The sequence below is a fragment of the Pyrus communis genome, chromosome 6 (assembly GCF_963583255.1).
Source record: "Pyrus communis chromosome 6, drPyrComm1.1, whole genome shotgun sequence".
Lineage (NCBI taxonomy): Eukaryota > Viridiplantae > Streptophyta > Magnoliopsida > Rosales > Rosaceae > Pyrus > Pyrus communis.
In genome coordinates, this window is record NC_084808.1 from 24,243,056 (window position 1) to 24,256,217 (window position 13,162).

Genomic DNA, 13,162 nt, shown 5'->3' on the forward strand with positions numbered 1-13,162 from the left:
TTTATTTTTTTTTTTTTACACAATTTTTTTTTCCTATAACTTCTTCTTCCTTTTTTTTTTTTTTTTTTTTTTCTATAACTTCTATTTTACAATTTTTTTTTATATTTTTTCTAAATTATATTTTTTTTTTCCTATAACTTCTATTTTACAAAATTTGAATTTAATTTAAGTTGTTGTTTTTAAATAATAAATTATGTTGTAGTTTTTTTACAGTACTTAGCCGTTGAATTTGAATTTAAGTTGTAGTTTTAAAATAATAAATTATGTTTGGCCCTATGACCCTTTGGTTCTTGGTTGGAGACGGTTTTTTGTGACAGGGCTAAAACGAGCCCTAGCCCTCGATTGGAGATGGAGGCAAATATGATTATGTATTGTTCATCAAAATATTAATATCTTGAAAGGGCAGATGGCTAAAATGAGCCATCTAACTAGCTTTCGGTTGGAAATAGCTTTAGACAATAGAGAAGGAGAAGATTTAGGACTCATTTTGATGTTCTTTTAAAATAATTGAAAGCACTTTTAGAGAAAATGTTTTTAGGTTCCAAAAGCACTTAAAGTGTTTTTTTGCAAAAAACACCAGTTATGTGCTTATTCCATGAAGTATTTTAAGTGCTTTCCTAAAATTTACTTGCATTTTTACTAACGATTGGTTCTAAAAACATTTTCACCAAAAGTGTTTTCAGTCATTTTAAAAGCACATCCAAACGAGCTATTATTTGCATGTCGATAAAGTGGAGTTTTTACCATATATTTCAAATTTGAAATTCTCTTATCTCATAAATTATTGTAATAGTTTCAAATCCTCCTTCTCCTTTAAATAATAATAAAAGATTTATTACTATTTTTTTAAGTATTTTGGGTTAATGGTCATTTACGTATTTCAGTTACATTCATATCTCAAAGTTCACAACAATTATAGTTGCTCAAGTTGTTCGGTGGTAAACCATTCCACCTTTAAGATTTTTTACTGACTCGATCTCGTTCAATCATTTGGCCAAATTTTGGTTCAATAATTACACAACACTAATCGTATTCGAACTCAACTACAAAGAGGTAAACGTACTTTCTTAATTAGCTTGCCTAACTCACACGTGTCCAAAAAGAAATATAATTAAGCAAACAAGCAAAAAATTTTGCAAATAATACTCTGCAGTAACAAACATAAATATGTTTACGTTTCATGATGCTAGTCAATTCCCACAAATTTATTTTTTCATAATAACTAATTATTAACTCACCAACGTTATTACTTGTGAAAAAATATAAGCAAAAGATTTTAACACCTAGTAATTAGTTAATTAACAAATTAAACTCTTTTATTTGCGGTAAATAATTTATGGTTGTCTATAAAGAGCGGAGAGACGTGACAGATAAATTTTTCAGCGTGATCGGAAAATAGATGTTATATCACGTATCATTATACAAATAGTAAAATATGTGTGTTAAAGATTTAACAATTTCAAAAATAAAATTTCTCATCATTTATGTAAAAACACTTGGTGTACCTTCCGTATTCTGATTATAATGAAAATTTTATCAACGTGGCGACCCAGTACGCACTGTCACGCCTGACCACTGCCACCACTCGCACAAGTCACTCCCTTGTCCTTCTGCTTTCACTCCGTTTCGTTTTCAATTCGGCTGCGTAGGGGCCAAAAGCATGAACCCAACAACAGAGCCTCGAAACAAACAAATGGGGGACATCACTGCTCTTGCTTTCTTGCCAAGGAAACGTAGAGGGAAGAACCGGGCGAAAACGACTTCCGGCGCCGCCGTCAGGGAGCGGTGGGAGGTCCATTTTTCCCGCTTCTTCCGCTACCCTCCGGCCCACTCCACGTGTCCTGATCTCGTTCCTCTGTCCACCAGGATCAGAAATCGATCTCCAGCTGGCAACTGGGTCTCCTCCTCCTCTTCCTCCCTGGCTATGCTCCAGCTCGCTCACGATCACTCCTCCTCCGACGTCCTCCTCACCGTCTGCTTCGCCGGCAGAGTTATGGTGAGGCCACGCTTTCTCTCAGGGGTTTTGAACTGTCGATTCCGTTTGGTTGCCGATAAAATCAATGAAAATGGGGACTCAACAAGTAGGCCTGTTTTCCATACGTACACTGCGCAATTTCTCGGCAACCAAACGGCGTTTGAGCTCAAACGCCGTCTGTGATATGATAAATAAAACGAGTAATTGTAATTTGTAAGTGCTAGATTGTTTATAGCATGCTTCTGCCGGAGATTAATCATACGGCGTCGTCCTGGCTTGTTTCCGAAAGGAGAAGCTCATGAACTGTAGCCTTGTAACCTTGCAGGCAAAGTATTCGATAGACGTCCACTGTTAAATATTAACTAATTAGCTGTTAAGATCCCATTAGTTTCCTTAACTCGTGTTTGATTTTTTTCCTTTTTGATACGTAAAATGCTTGAGCAATGGCATTTAGGCCAGACTCTCTTTGTCCCCAGTTTTTCGGTTTTGCTGAGATTCGAAGATTTCATCTGGCAACTCTTCGAATGATTGTGATTTAACATGTTGCAGGAAGAGCACTATGTTTCCAAGCTGCAGTATGTTTGGCCTCACGTTTCATGCAACCCGGGACTTCCTGCCAGGGGTACCAGAGCCGTGTTTATCAGCTACCGAGACTGCGTGGGCGAGGCAAGCCGCAATGCTTCTTTTTTAGGCTACATGGATACAAATTATTAGTTGAAGAACTCACAGTGCCCTTGTGTTGTATCTTGTTTGCAGGTTCAGAAGTTCGCATTGCGATTTTTGTCAATCGATGAGGCAGAGAGATTTATGAACTCTTTGAAGGTGAATCATTGTTGCAAACAATGTACCGTGTGTTTTTAGATAGATATAAGACATTTTCCTTTGTATTGCAATGGTAATGGTGTTACAATTGGTTTGTTTTTTCAGGCGATCTTTGACATTGAACCTCCTCATACTGACATGGGATCTGAAATTTCAGCACAGTCTGAGTTCATTTATTCGACTGGACCACCCCTCGAACGGTGAAAACAAAACCTGCTAGCTTCTAAATTCTTCATTTTCCCTTTGATGAGAAACTGTTATGGTGTTTTTCTGTGTTTCCAGGGTTTGCACGGACTTTGTCATGGCTCCGGCTCAGACTTATACCACTCAAATACCGCCAAGCTTCGGCAGTGCAGCTCAACAATACTCACAGGCTCAGCAGATGATGCACATCCATAACATTCGGCAAAACTTTCCAGTCGTTCGTCCAGGTTTCACCGCATTGCTGAATGGCTATCACCACGCTGTTGAACAAGGTAAATTACTTATTTTCCGACAATTGAACAAGGTAGAATGTGTATGCCTTTGCGGAAAACCGGCAAATTTACTGTCATTAACCACGATTGAATGCACGGGCAGCACGATCAACTGTATCAGAGGCGGTAAATCTCAACTCCCATGTCATGCCTCCAAGTTTCACCTCATGGCTTGGGAACTCTCAACCTGTTTTTGAACAAGGTACATTCGTCGTTGCAATAAATGGAAATTTCACTCAACGAAAAATTTGTTCTGATTCCATGCGATGAACTGAAACATTGTCCTTGATTGAATGACTCAGTGGCAACACAAGAAGTCATTTCACCGGAAGCCAATGTGATATCCCAACTCGCGGTAACCATTTCTAACGCCTCAAAATTTCTCGTCATAGACGATGTTCTTTGTCAGCAAAACAATGTGATTCCATTTGATGAAGTATTAACACAAATGTAAATGCTTGTGCAGCAGAGTTACAGGGGAGATGCTTCCTTCCAAGGTAGCTTTACTTTTTACCTTCTTACCTTCTTTCTTTCTGATGAGAATCCTTTTAAGGTAAGTTATGATCTGCTGCGACGCGTGAAATGCTAATTTGTTTCTAATTATTTCTTTCTTCCCTGTTATTTTCCAGATATGTTGAGTAAGATGGAGAGAGTTATCAGCGAAATGGGGGGTGATTTGACTCTCTAGTTTTTCATGAGCTCTGTCTCTAAGATTTGTATATGAAGGCTTTAACCATCTCATTTTATTTTATCTTTTAATGATATGATCTAGGTTGAAAGTTTTAATTGGAGGTATTTTAATTCTTTCTGCAAGGTTGTGACTAGTACTACATTCTAATGGTATTTCTCATCATTTGTGAGTGAGAAATTTTAAGTTTCACTCCCATGTATAGTGAGTACTATATCAAATTATTATGGATGAACCATTGTTAACTCAGCTGAAATCTCATCACCCCTTAGCAGTGGAGGATCCATAATTCGAATCTTGGGGGGTTCCACTGTTGAAGGTTCAAAATTTTTAGATAGAAATAGAGCGTGAAATGCGCAAAATATATTTAGTTTATTCACTGTGACATTTCGTTGAACACTTGGTGAGTTTGTTACTAACCAAATCAAGTTGCGCACATGTCAACGAATATTGACATATGTCAAAGTAATCTAATGAGTGCTATTGAGAGATTTGAAGAGTGTTGTTGACGTAATATGCGAGAGGCCTTTCGTCAAACACTTGGTTAACACAAAAATAACTCGTATCAAACATTTAGAGGAACTCGAAAAACCTTCACATATATATTTCTCGGACTACGATTGGTCTTGAATCATCTAGGTCCCAATATGCATCCGCCACTGGCCTCTAATGTAAAATATTGTTGTATAAAAAATTTGCACATGGTCTCTTCACATAAAATTTATCCAGATCCAAACTTTGTCTCCTAGTTTTAGACACTTAAAATACTATTTTCAAGAAAAAAATTAACGATTACATTGTTATTACATTATAATTAGGGGTTTTTTTCCCTTTAATTAGATTTTTCAGCGATTCTTGCTAACATTATGAAGTATAATAATTGTAAGAATATATGATTCTTCTCAGTATTTATACTTCCAATTTTTTTTCTAAATGCTATTGCAAATTTGCAGGTAATAAAATTACAATCCGGCTCCAATTTTGATGACGGATAAACTCAAGTAAATACGGTTAAGGAGAGGTAAACAAGATTAACTGATCGCGGTTATAAAAAAACGCGCGGGACGTGACGACTTTTGGTCTACCAATGCCCCAATCCCACAGCGCCACCTGTCCGTCTTTCCATATAAATTCATTTCTTCCTTGATCGTTTCTCCACAAATTTGAATTCCAATTTCGTTGCGATGGCCCCAAACGAGCAATGCGGAGTGAAGAAGCGGAAATCAAAGAGAAAGAGTCTGGAAAAAATGGCGGACTCTCTCTCTCTGGTTGTGGTACCGAACGAAAGCGCAGAGTTGGCGGCGACGGCGGCAGCTGCAAGCGCCGCCATTAAAGGGCAGTGGGAGGTCCACTTCTCTCGCTTCTTCCCCTACCCTCCTCAGATGTCCACGTGTCCCGACCTCGTCCCTCTGCCTCCTAAATTCAGAAAGCGACGGCCGCGTAACAACTGGATCCCTTCCTCCTCCCCCGCTCAGCTCCAGCTGGCTCGCGATGGCTCCAGCTCCGACGCCATCCTCACCGTCTGTTTCACTGGAAAGACTTTGGTGAGCCTACTCGGTCTCTATTAGTTAACTTCTCCTCTTGTAATTTGTTCATTCAATTTTCTCTTTGAAATTTTCTTTCGACTGCTGATTTGTGTTTGGCTGCTGAGAAAACTGAGGGAAAGTGAATAAACTACTACGAATTGAAATTCTAGTATCCAAACGGCGCTGAGACTTCATTTGAATTTAATTGGAGAGATTTGTGTTGAACTTTCAGATCCTTTTAGAAATATGTTCCTGAATACTTCTTTTGATTTTGATTTTCTATATTATTACGAGTGTTTAGGATCAATTTAGTCTAAAATGTACGGACGCTGTGTCATTTCATTCTGGCCTAGCTGTTTGGTTACTGGAAGCATTACTTAGCGGTCTGAATAATCGCTATTCGGCATTAAATCAAGGCCAAACATCTCCGATAATCGCAATTCTGGAAGTAGAATTAGAGTGATTTGTTAATTAATTATCTATTTTTGGACATCAAAATCAAGTAGTCCGAGTACGTCTTCATGAATTTTCCGAATCTAGAATTTACGAGGCCTTTTTCTTCAAGTTATTTAGCATGTTTATTTCTTCTAGATGTTACAACTTTTTGAATTGCTATAATTTGACATGGTTCAGGAGGAGCACTATGTTTCCAAGCTACAGATTATCTGGCCTCAGGTTTCATGCACGTCTGGATTTCCTGCGAGGGGCACCAGAGCCGTGTTTGTCAACTACAAAGATCCTGCGGGCGAGGCAAGCTGCTCAATCTTTGTTTCAGATATATAGTTCATCTTTGTGTATGATAGGCAGTATCTGTTATGTTTATGATACAGGGGACGGAATAATTCGAAACTCATTTGCCATTGTGTTGCATCTTCTTTGCAGATCCAAAAATTCGGCCTGCGATTTTTGTCTCTCTCTGAGGCAGAGAAGTTTATGAATGCTTTAAAGGTGAATCCATTACTTCTGGCAAATTAATTGCGTTATTGCAATGTTAGATTTCGTAAAGAAAAAAGGGAACATGTTTGATGCTCATTGTCAGTATAGAAGACTTTTTTGTTTGTCTTGCAATGGTGATGTTAAATGGCTAATTTGTCAGGAGATTTGCAAGGATGGGAAGGATAATGAAGCTGTTAATACCGACTGCGGACCTGAAATGTCATCACAATCTGGGTTGGTCTCTTCCAATAGACCCCAGAGTCGGTAAAAACAAAACTATTGTCTCCTGAAACTTCATTTTCCCCTCGGTGGAAAAGTCGAAGAGCAGTGATAGTTAATTCTGTGTTTTCAGGGCTTGCAAGGACTCGACTACTATGACCTCTGTTGAGATCTGTACACCTCACATATCGCCAAGTGTGTTGGACAAGGAAGCTGATCAAACTGTTCAGACTTACATGCCTCAAATATCACCAAGCTTGTTGAAAAACGAAGCTGATCAAGCTGTACAGAGTTATAAGCCTCAAATTTCACCATGCTTGTTGAAGAGCGCAGCTGGTCAATCCTCGCGCACTCAAGAATCCATGCATATTGATAACTTTCAGAGCAACTTTGCAGCCTTGCCTCCAAGTTTCGCCTCATTTCTGAGCAACTGTGGCCCTGTGATTGAACAAGGTAGGTTTCTTCATTCAAGTTTTGTTTGTCTTATTCGGGGATGATTTGAACACGGTAGATTGATTGCCACAAAAGTAAACAGGAAATTTTATTCTGATTCCATGTGATGACTGATGAATCATTTTCCTTGATTGAATGGTGCAGTAATGGCAACACAATCAACTGCTCCACAGGAAGAAGTTCTCAAATCCCAAATTGCGGTACCTTTTCTTGACGCGTTAGTTTAATGGATTTACTGTTCTCAGTCAGCATAACGAAATGGTTGTTTGTGCCTATTAGTACACGGATTTGTTGCAATGCGTTCTTTGTAAACAGTGCATTTGCATACTAGTTACTGATGTTCTACTGACGTACTGCTGATGTATTAACATAAATATTTGTTGTTTTGCAGAAATATATGGAAGATGCTTCCTTCCAAGGTAAGTTATCTTCTGAAATTAACATGTTGCGAACGTGTTATGCCTGATGCCATATCGATCTCTGTTCTTTCTTTACAGCAAACAACTTTGTCCTAATTTTGGTGAATATGCATATTTCATTTCTTCTCACTGAATTTGGAGCTTGCTGGTTCTTGCATGTAGATTATAACTTAAGTTGATGTCTTTGTTTGCGTATGTATATGCACACTAAAAATTTGAACACCGTCACATTGAGAAGTTGCTAGTATCTCAAACCGATTAAGCACTACCATGTCACGGAAAAGCTACTTGAGAATATATCCTATCACTTGAAAGTTGATTCGTTTCTTGTTTCGTTCTTTTTCCCTGTTATTGACAGATATGTTGTTTAAAGTGGAGAAAGTTATCGGTGAAATCGGAGGTGATATGCTGCTGTAATTGTTCATGGCCCTGCACCTGCAGTATCTGAAGCAGTTCTTCTACAGTTCCCCCAGCCGTGCACCAGCTTTCACCACCTACCGCCCAAAACTTGTTCATCCTCCCCTCTCTTATTTCAAAATGTTACCGTACATTACTGAAGTTGCTAGGGTTTTATAGTAGATACGGAGTTATAACATCAGTGAATTGGTAACCCCACGTTTTGTTTCACGATGATTACACCGAAAAATCAATCAACAAATTGTTCATTTAACAAGTACATTTAATTGTTATAAACATGCAACAAGCTTCCTCCAGGCCAAGCCACAATTGGTGTTTGAAAATTAAGAGCTGAAATATGTGATCTTAGTTAGTTAGAGTTAGTTAAAGTTCCGACAATTTTTTCTTATCTCTCCTGCATCTCCAGTGAGAACATTGATTCTCCCCATCTTAATTATGACCCTAACAAATTGCCGAGCCCAAGAATCAGACCTAATAGCCAGTTTCGCCACCTCAAAGCCGGTGCGAGGATCCGTCGCCAGAGCCTGATCCGATTGCATCAATGCTTTCCCTTGCATCAGGTTCGTGTAGTAGTGATTGTCCATGACGAGCGGTGTGGCATCAAAGTCAACAACCCTGTTTTCAGCCTCCTCAGCTGGCAATGTGTTGGGTGCAGGGCACTGTTGAGCCAGCTCAGCCGCAAACACTGGGTTTAGTGAAGGGTCTTGTGGCATACCTGGTGCGAAATTGTACAGCCTGTAATCGAAGAAGTTGCAGTGGACGGCCCCGATGGAGTGCGCGCCAAACAAGACGACCATTTCCTTGGGGGTCAAGTTTCTTCTGGAGAAGAAGTCTATGATCTCGTCCATTGGTGTTGCGGGAGAAGGAAGAATGACATCGGAGGCACGAGATGTGCGGCTGTCGCGGCGCCCGGCGGGGACTTGGTGACGGGGTAAACCGGAGAGAGCCACAGCTTCCCGAGTGGCAAAGGCTAGTATGTCGGCGCAGGAGACGGTTTCCGGGCATTCCTGCTCTAGCCTAGCCTTAATCTCTTCAATGACTTCGATACCTCGGATTCCACCGCTGGCCGGTGATTGCATCTCTACGGGTTCGTCAGAGGGCGTGGCATCCAGCAGAATTGATGCATCGCATCCCTATACATTCATGAATAAATTGTTATCAATGAACAATTTTAAATAAGTATTTTTTCATCGCTAACAAATCACAATTTCACATGTGAAGAAACTTTTACGAATGAAAACTGTGATTTGTAGATAACGAAAATGACTTATTACATTACATGTAAGGAATCAAACAGCGTTAACTTGTATCGCAAAAGGCACATACCTTCACAAAGCAGTCGTGGAAGAAGAGGCGAATGAGGCCAGCAGGAAGCTTTTGGTCTGTCTCTACAGCCTTGGCCACAACGTCAGTCACAATTTGCTCCAAATTGGGACATTTCCGATCGTAAAATCCAACATGCAACCCATTCCCCGGGTTGTTCGCCTCGTCCGCCGAACAAGGAATGATGATCATGGAACACAAGGTGACGGCAAAAACTGCCATGGCAATTAAACAAGGGCCCATCTCCATGGTAAAAGATCGATGACTGTGACTTGCAATGCCACAACCTTAGCTAGAATTGTTTGTTTTCCTTCCCTTGTTTGCCACAACCACGACGGAGACATGGTGCGGGGTTGTGCTTATATACAATGCACAACCGCGTGTGTAGGGGTTTTGGTAGTTTCTATGATTTCACATAACTGATTGAATTAGGTTCGCCTTTGTCTTGCCTCGTTGTTGGTTGTTAAAATTGCATTAGTCTAGAAACATGGCCTTTTTTTTTTCTTCCGGTAAAACCTTAAAGTCAATTCTGCCCCAGCATCGTTATTTTGGTTAGGTATATTCACAATTTGTTAGGCTCTTTTATATTTGTTGATGCACAAAATAAGTAAAGATTTTGGAACGTAAAGTGTCAAGTTTGTGATATTCGCTTGGTTGCTCCGGTCACTAGTGAGGATAAATATGTAAAAAGATAGAGATAGGGAAGCAAACGCAAGATGTACGTGGTTCACGCTAGAGTAGAGAAGTTCTCATTAATTGTGAAGGGTTTACACCAATACATAGGTTCAAACATAATCATCCTTGGTGGGTTCTAATAACTAGTAAATAACTAGTTTAAGTACAATAATGACATTAGGGATTAATTGTAGGAGAATGATCTTCTTTTATAGTTGAGGAGAGTCTCCAACTTTTGTCTGCGGTTCATGTGGGATGTTGTGAGCTTTATTTTGACGTTGACATGCGTCGTGCTGTGATTGACCTCTTGGTTGGAGGGAAATTCTTGTGCTTCGGCAGGGGTGCCTCAGCATGAACCCCTCGGTGGCAAAAGAGAGTCCTCCAAGTCTCTGAGCGAGGAGGGTTGCCAAAAGAGGCGCCTATAAAGTTTCCGGTTCATCGAATGAATAAAAAAACCCACTAAGGCTAGCCTTGAATAAAAAGCCCACCGGGGAGCTTTGGATCTTGCTGGTGAGCCTTGGACACGATGTCAACCACAATTTGCTCCACATTCGGGCAACTGCGATTGTAAAACCCTACATTTGAGCCTTTCCCGAGGCCTTTTCCTGCTGCCTCTGTACAAGGAACGATGATGATGCATAAGGTGAAGAAGATTGTACGTTGCGTTGACCATTACACGAAGCATAATGTGTATGTGTTCGTTAATTAATACGGTTAATGGTTGCTTTTCTTCCTCGGTCAGAGGATGCTGGAGTGAGAAGTAGGAATTTTGCTTATTTTAAACTGCCCAAAACTAAGAACAAAAATATCGACTCACCGAAAAAAATAAAATTTCGGAATATAGCAAATGTTTAGGGCTCAAATATTTTAATTTTTTTTGTTGGAATATTTTCCTGTAATTAGTTAACAAATGTTCACAAGTCGATTGCTTTCTATTTTCTTGTTGTTTACTTGTTTCACAAGTTTCCTTATTTTGTATGTTAAACTAACTCCTTTTTTATTCGAGTAATATATCGTAGATACACAGTTGTAACATAAATGAATCGGTAATCCCACGTTTTGTTTCACAATGATTACACCGAAAAATCAATCAACAAATTGCTCATTTAACAAGTACATTAATTGTTATAAACATACAACAAGCTTCCTCCAGGCCAAGCCACAATTGGTCTTTAAAAATTAAGAGATGAAATATGTGATCTTAGTTAGTTAAGAGTTAGTTAAAGTTCCGACAATTTTTTCTTATCTCTCCTGCATCTCCAGTGAGAACATTGATTCTCCCCATCTTAATTATGGCCCTAACAAATTGCCGAGCCCAAGAATCAGACCTAATAGCCAGTTTCGCCACCTCCGCGCCGGTGCGAGGATTGGTCGCCAGAGCCTGATCCGATTGCATCAATGCTCTCCCTTGCATCAGGTTCGTGTAGTAGTGATTGTCCAGGACGAGCGGTGTGGTATCTAAGTCAACAACCTTGTTTTCAGCCTCCTCAGCCGGCAATGTGTTGGGTGCAGGACACTGTTGAGCCAGCTCAGCCGCAAACACTGGGTTTAGTGAAGGATCTTGCGGCTGACCTGGTGCGAAATTGTACAGCCTATAGTCGAAGAAGCTGCAGTGGACGGCGCCGATGGAGTGCGCGCCGAACAAGACGACCATTTCCTCGGGGGTCAAGTTTCTTCTGGAGAAGAAGTCTATGATCTCGTCCATTGGTGTTGCGGGAGAAGGAAGAATGACGTCGGAGGCACGGGAAGTGCGACTGTCGCGGCGTCCAGCGGGGACTTGGTGACGGGGTAAACCGGAGAGAGCCACAGCTTCCCGTGTAGCAAAGGCTAGTATGTCGGCACAGGAGACGGTTTCCGGGCATTCCTGCTCTAGCCTAGCCTTGATCTCTTCAATGACTTCGATACCTCGGATTCCACCGCTGGCCGGTGACTGCATCTCTACGGGCTCGTTAGAGGGCGTTGAATCCAACAGAATTGATGCATCGCATCCCTATACATTCATGAATAAACATTGTTATCAACGAATAATCTTAGAGAAGTAATTCTTCATCGCAAACAAATCAAAATTGTAATTTGCAGGTGACGAAAATGGCTTATTACATGTAAGGAATCAAGCAGCGTTAAGTTGTATCGCAAAAAGCAAATACCTTCACAAAGCAATCGTGGAAAAAGAGGCGAATGAGGCCAGCAGGAAGATTTTGGTCCGTCTCTACAGCCGTGGCCACAACGTCAGTCACAATTTGCTCCAAATTGGGACATTTCCGATCGTAAAATCCCACATGCAACCCATTCCCCGGGTTGTTCACTTCATCTGCCGAACAAGAAACAGTGATCATGGAACACAAGGTGACGGCAAAAACTGCCGCTGTAATTAAACGAGGGCCTATCTTCATGGTAGAAGGATCGATGACTGTTTGTGACTTGCAATTCCACAACCTTAGCTAGAATTGTTTTTTCTCTTTCTCTTTTTTGCCACAACCACGACGGAGACATGGTACGGGGTTGTGATTATATACCATGCACAAACCGCGTGGGTAGGGGTTTTGGTAGTTTCCATGATTTCACACAACTGAGTGAATTAGGTTTGGCTCTGTTTTGCCTCGTTGTTGGTGGTTAAAATTGCAATGGTTTAGAAACATGGTTTTTTCCGGTAAAACCCTAAAGTCAATCCCGCTCCAGAATGGTTATTATGGTCAGAGTTATTTTTTCACAATTTGTTAGGCTCTTTTATATTATATGTATATACAATCGTTAATATGAGTGGATTCAATACACTACATGGATATATATTTGCAATTGTTTTTTACACAAAGCTAATTGATTGTAATGTTAGTTCAAGGGTTCTACAGTTTTTCCTTATCCCTCCATCATCTCTGAGTGAGAACATTTATTTCCCATCTTGATCATGGCCTTGGCAAATCTTCGAGTCCAAGATTCAGACACAAGTGGTCAATATTGATTACCATTTTATTAGCTGTGTAATTGATTTTAATCAACACGTTGATCCTTAACCTTTGTCGGAGAAGAAAACCGAAACAAAATGTGGAAGTTCCAGATAAAGCTATGTCGAAAAGCAACACTCAGACTAATCTAGAAAATTAAACATGTAGGCCTCAATGTACGAGAATCGAACATGTAGGCCTCAATGTAGGTGGACCTTACCTTTATTAGAGAGATGTGTAGCATGTTAGTTTAGATGATATAAATTGTACAATGCTATACGTACCTTGACA

The 13,162-nt window shown here is 40.2% G+C and overlaps 4 protein-coding genes across 4 annotated transcripts; 2 read left to right on the top strand and 2 right to left on the bottom strand.

Moving 5' to 3' along the window:
* Positions 1 to 1,645: 1,645 nt before the first annotated feature.
* LOC137736479 (protein POOR HOMOLOGOUS SYNAPSIS 1-like) lies at positions 1,646 to 4,059 on the top strand. The gene is made up of 9 exons (XM_068475742.1): positions 1,646 to 1,996; positions 2,525 to 2,641; positions 2,732 to 2,797; positions 2,903 to 2,997; positions 3,080 to 3,273; positions 3,377 to 3,475; positions 3,576 to 3,628; positions 3,743 to 3,770; positions 3,903 to 4,059. The coding sequence occupies exons 1-9, from the start codon at positions 1,661 to 1,663 to the stop codon at positions 3,959 to 3,961; spliced, it is 1,047 nt and encodes a 348-aa protein (XP_068331843.1). The 5' UTR covers positions 1,646 to 1,660; the 3' UTR covers positions 3,962 to 4,059.
* Positions 4,060 to 5,140: 1,081 nt separating this feature from the next.
* On the top strand, positions 5,141 to 8,112 carry LOC137738378 (protein POOR HOMOLOGOUS SYNAPSIS 1-like). Its single transcript, XM_068478015.1, has 8 exons — positions 5,141 to 5,505; positions 6,121 to 6,237; positions 6,370 to 6,435; positions 6,584 to 6,687; positions 6,776 to 7,095; positions 7,240 to 7,295; positions 7,487 to 7,514; positions 7,873 to 8,112. The coding sequence occupies exons 1-8, from the start codon at positions 5,146 to 5,148 to the stop codon at positions 7,929 to 7,931; spliced, it is 1,110 nt and encodes a 369-aa protein (XP_068334116.1). The 5' UTR covers positions 5,141 to 5,145; the 3' UTR covers positions 7,932 to 8,112.
* Positions 8,113 to 8,215: 103 nt separating this feature from the next.
* LOC137738377 (peroxidase 57-like) lies at positions 8,216 to 9,503 on the bottom strand. The gene is made up of 2 exons (XM_068478014.1): positions 9,258 to 9,503; positions 8,216 to 9,064 (listed from the first exon to the last, which is right to left on the bottom strand). Exons 1-2 carry the CDS (start codon positions 9,501 to 9,503, stop codon positions 8,291 to 8,293), a joined length of 1,020 nt encoding a protein of 339 aa, XP_068334115.1. The 3' UTR covers positions 8,216 to 8,290.
* Positions 9,504 to 11,145: 1,642 nt separating this feature from the next.
* LOC137736664 (peroxidase 5-like) lies at positions 11,146 to 12,322 on the bottom strand. Its single transcript, XM_068475901.1, has 2 exons — positions 12,077 to 12,322; positions 11,146 to 11,919 (listed from the first exon to the last, which is right to left on the bottom strand). Exons 1-2 carry the CDS (start codon positions 12,320 to 12,322, stop codon positions 11,146 to 11,148), a joined length of 1,020 nt encoding a protein of 339 aa, XP_068332002.1.
* Positions 12,323 to 13,162: the final 840 nt, after the last annotated feature.

What these genes read in the sequence shown, in the direction of transcription:
- LOC137736479 (XM_068475742.1), top strand. Translation starts at nt 1,661, where the DNA reads ATGAACCCAACAACAGAGCCTCGAAACAAACAAATGGGGGACATCACT. An exon ending in ACTGGACCACCCCTCGAACG is followed by an intron (nt 2,998 to 3,079) that starts GTGAAAACAAAA and finishes CTGTGTTTCCAG; the next exon opens with GGTTTGCACGGACTTTGTCA. An exon ending in ATGTGATATCCCAACTCGCG is followed by an intron (nt 3,629 to 3,742) that starts GTAACCATTTCT and finishes CTTGTGCAGCAG; the next exon opens with AGTTACAGGGGAGATGCTTC.
- LOC137738378 (XM_068478015.1), top strand. Translation starts at nt 5,146, where the DNA reads ATGGCCCCAAACGAGCAATGCGGAGTGAAGAAGCGGAAATCAAAGAGA. An exon ending in AGTTTATGAATGCTTTAAAG is followed by an intron (nt 6,436 to 6,583) that starts GTGAATCCATTA and finishes CTAATTTGTCAG; the next exon opens with GAGATTTGCAAGGATGGGAA. An exon ending in GGAAGATGCTTCCTTCCAAG is followed by an intron (nt 7,515 to 7,872) that starts GTAAGTTATCTT and finishes TGTTATTGACAG; the next exon opens with ATATGTTGTTTAAAGTGGAG.
- LOC137738377 (XM_068478014.1), bottom strand. Translation starts at nt 9,503, where the DNA reads ATGGAGATGGGCCCTTGTTTAATTGCCATGGCAGTTTTTGCCGTCACC. An exon ending in TCCACGACTGCTTTGTGAAG is followed by an intron (nt 9,065 to 9,257) that starts GTATGTGCCTTT and finishes ATGAATGTATAG; the next exon opens with GGATGCGATGCATCAATTCT.
- LOC137736664 (XM_068475901.1), bottom strand. Translation starts at nt 12,322, where the DNA reads ATGAAGATAGGCCCTCGTTTAATTACAGCGGCAGTTTTTGCCGTCACC. An exon ending in TCCACGATTGCTTTGTGAAG is followed by an intron (nt 11,920 to 12,076) that starts GTATTTGCTTTT and finishes ATGAATGTATAG; the next exon opens with GGATGCGATGCATCAATTCT.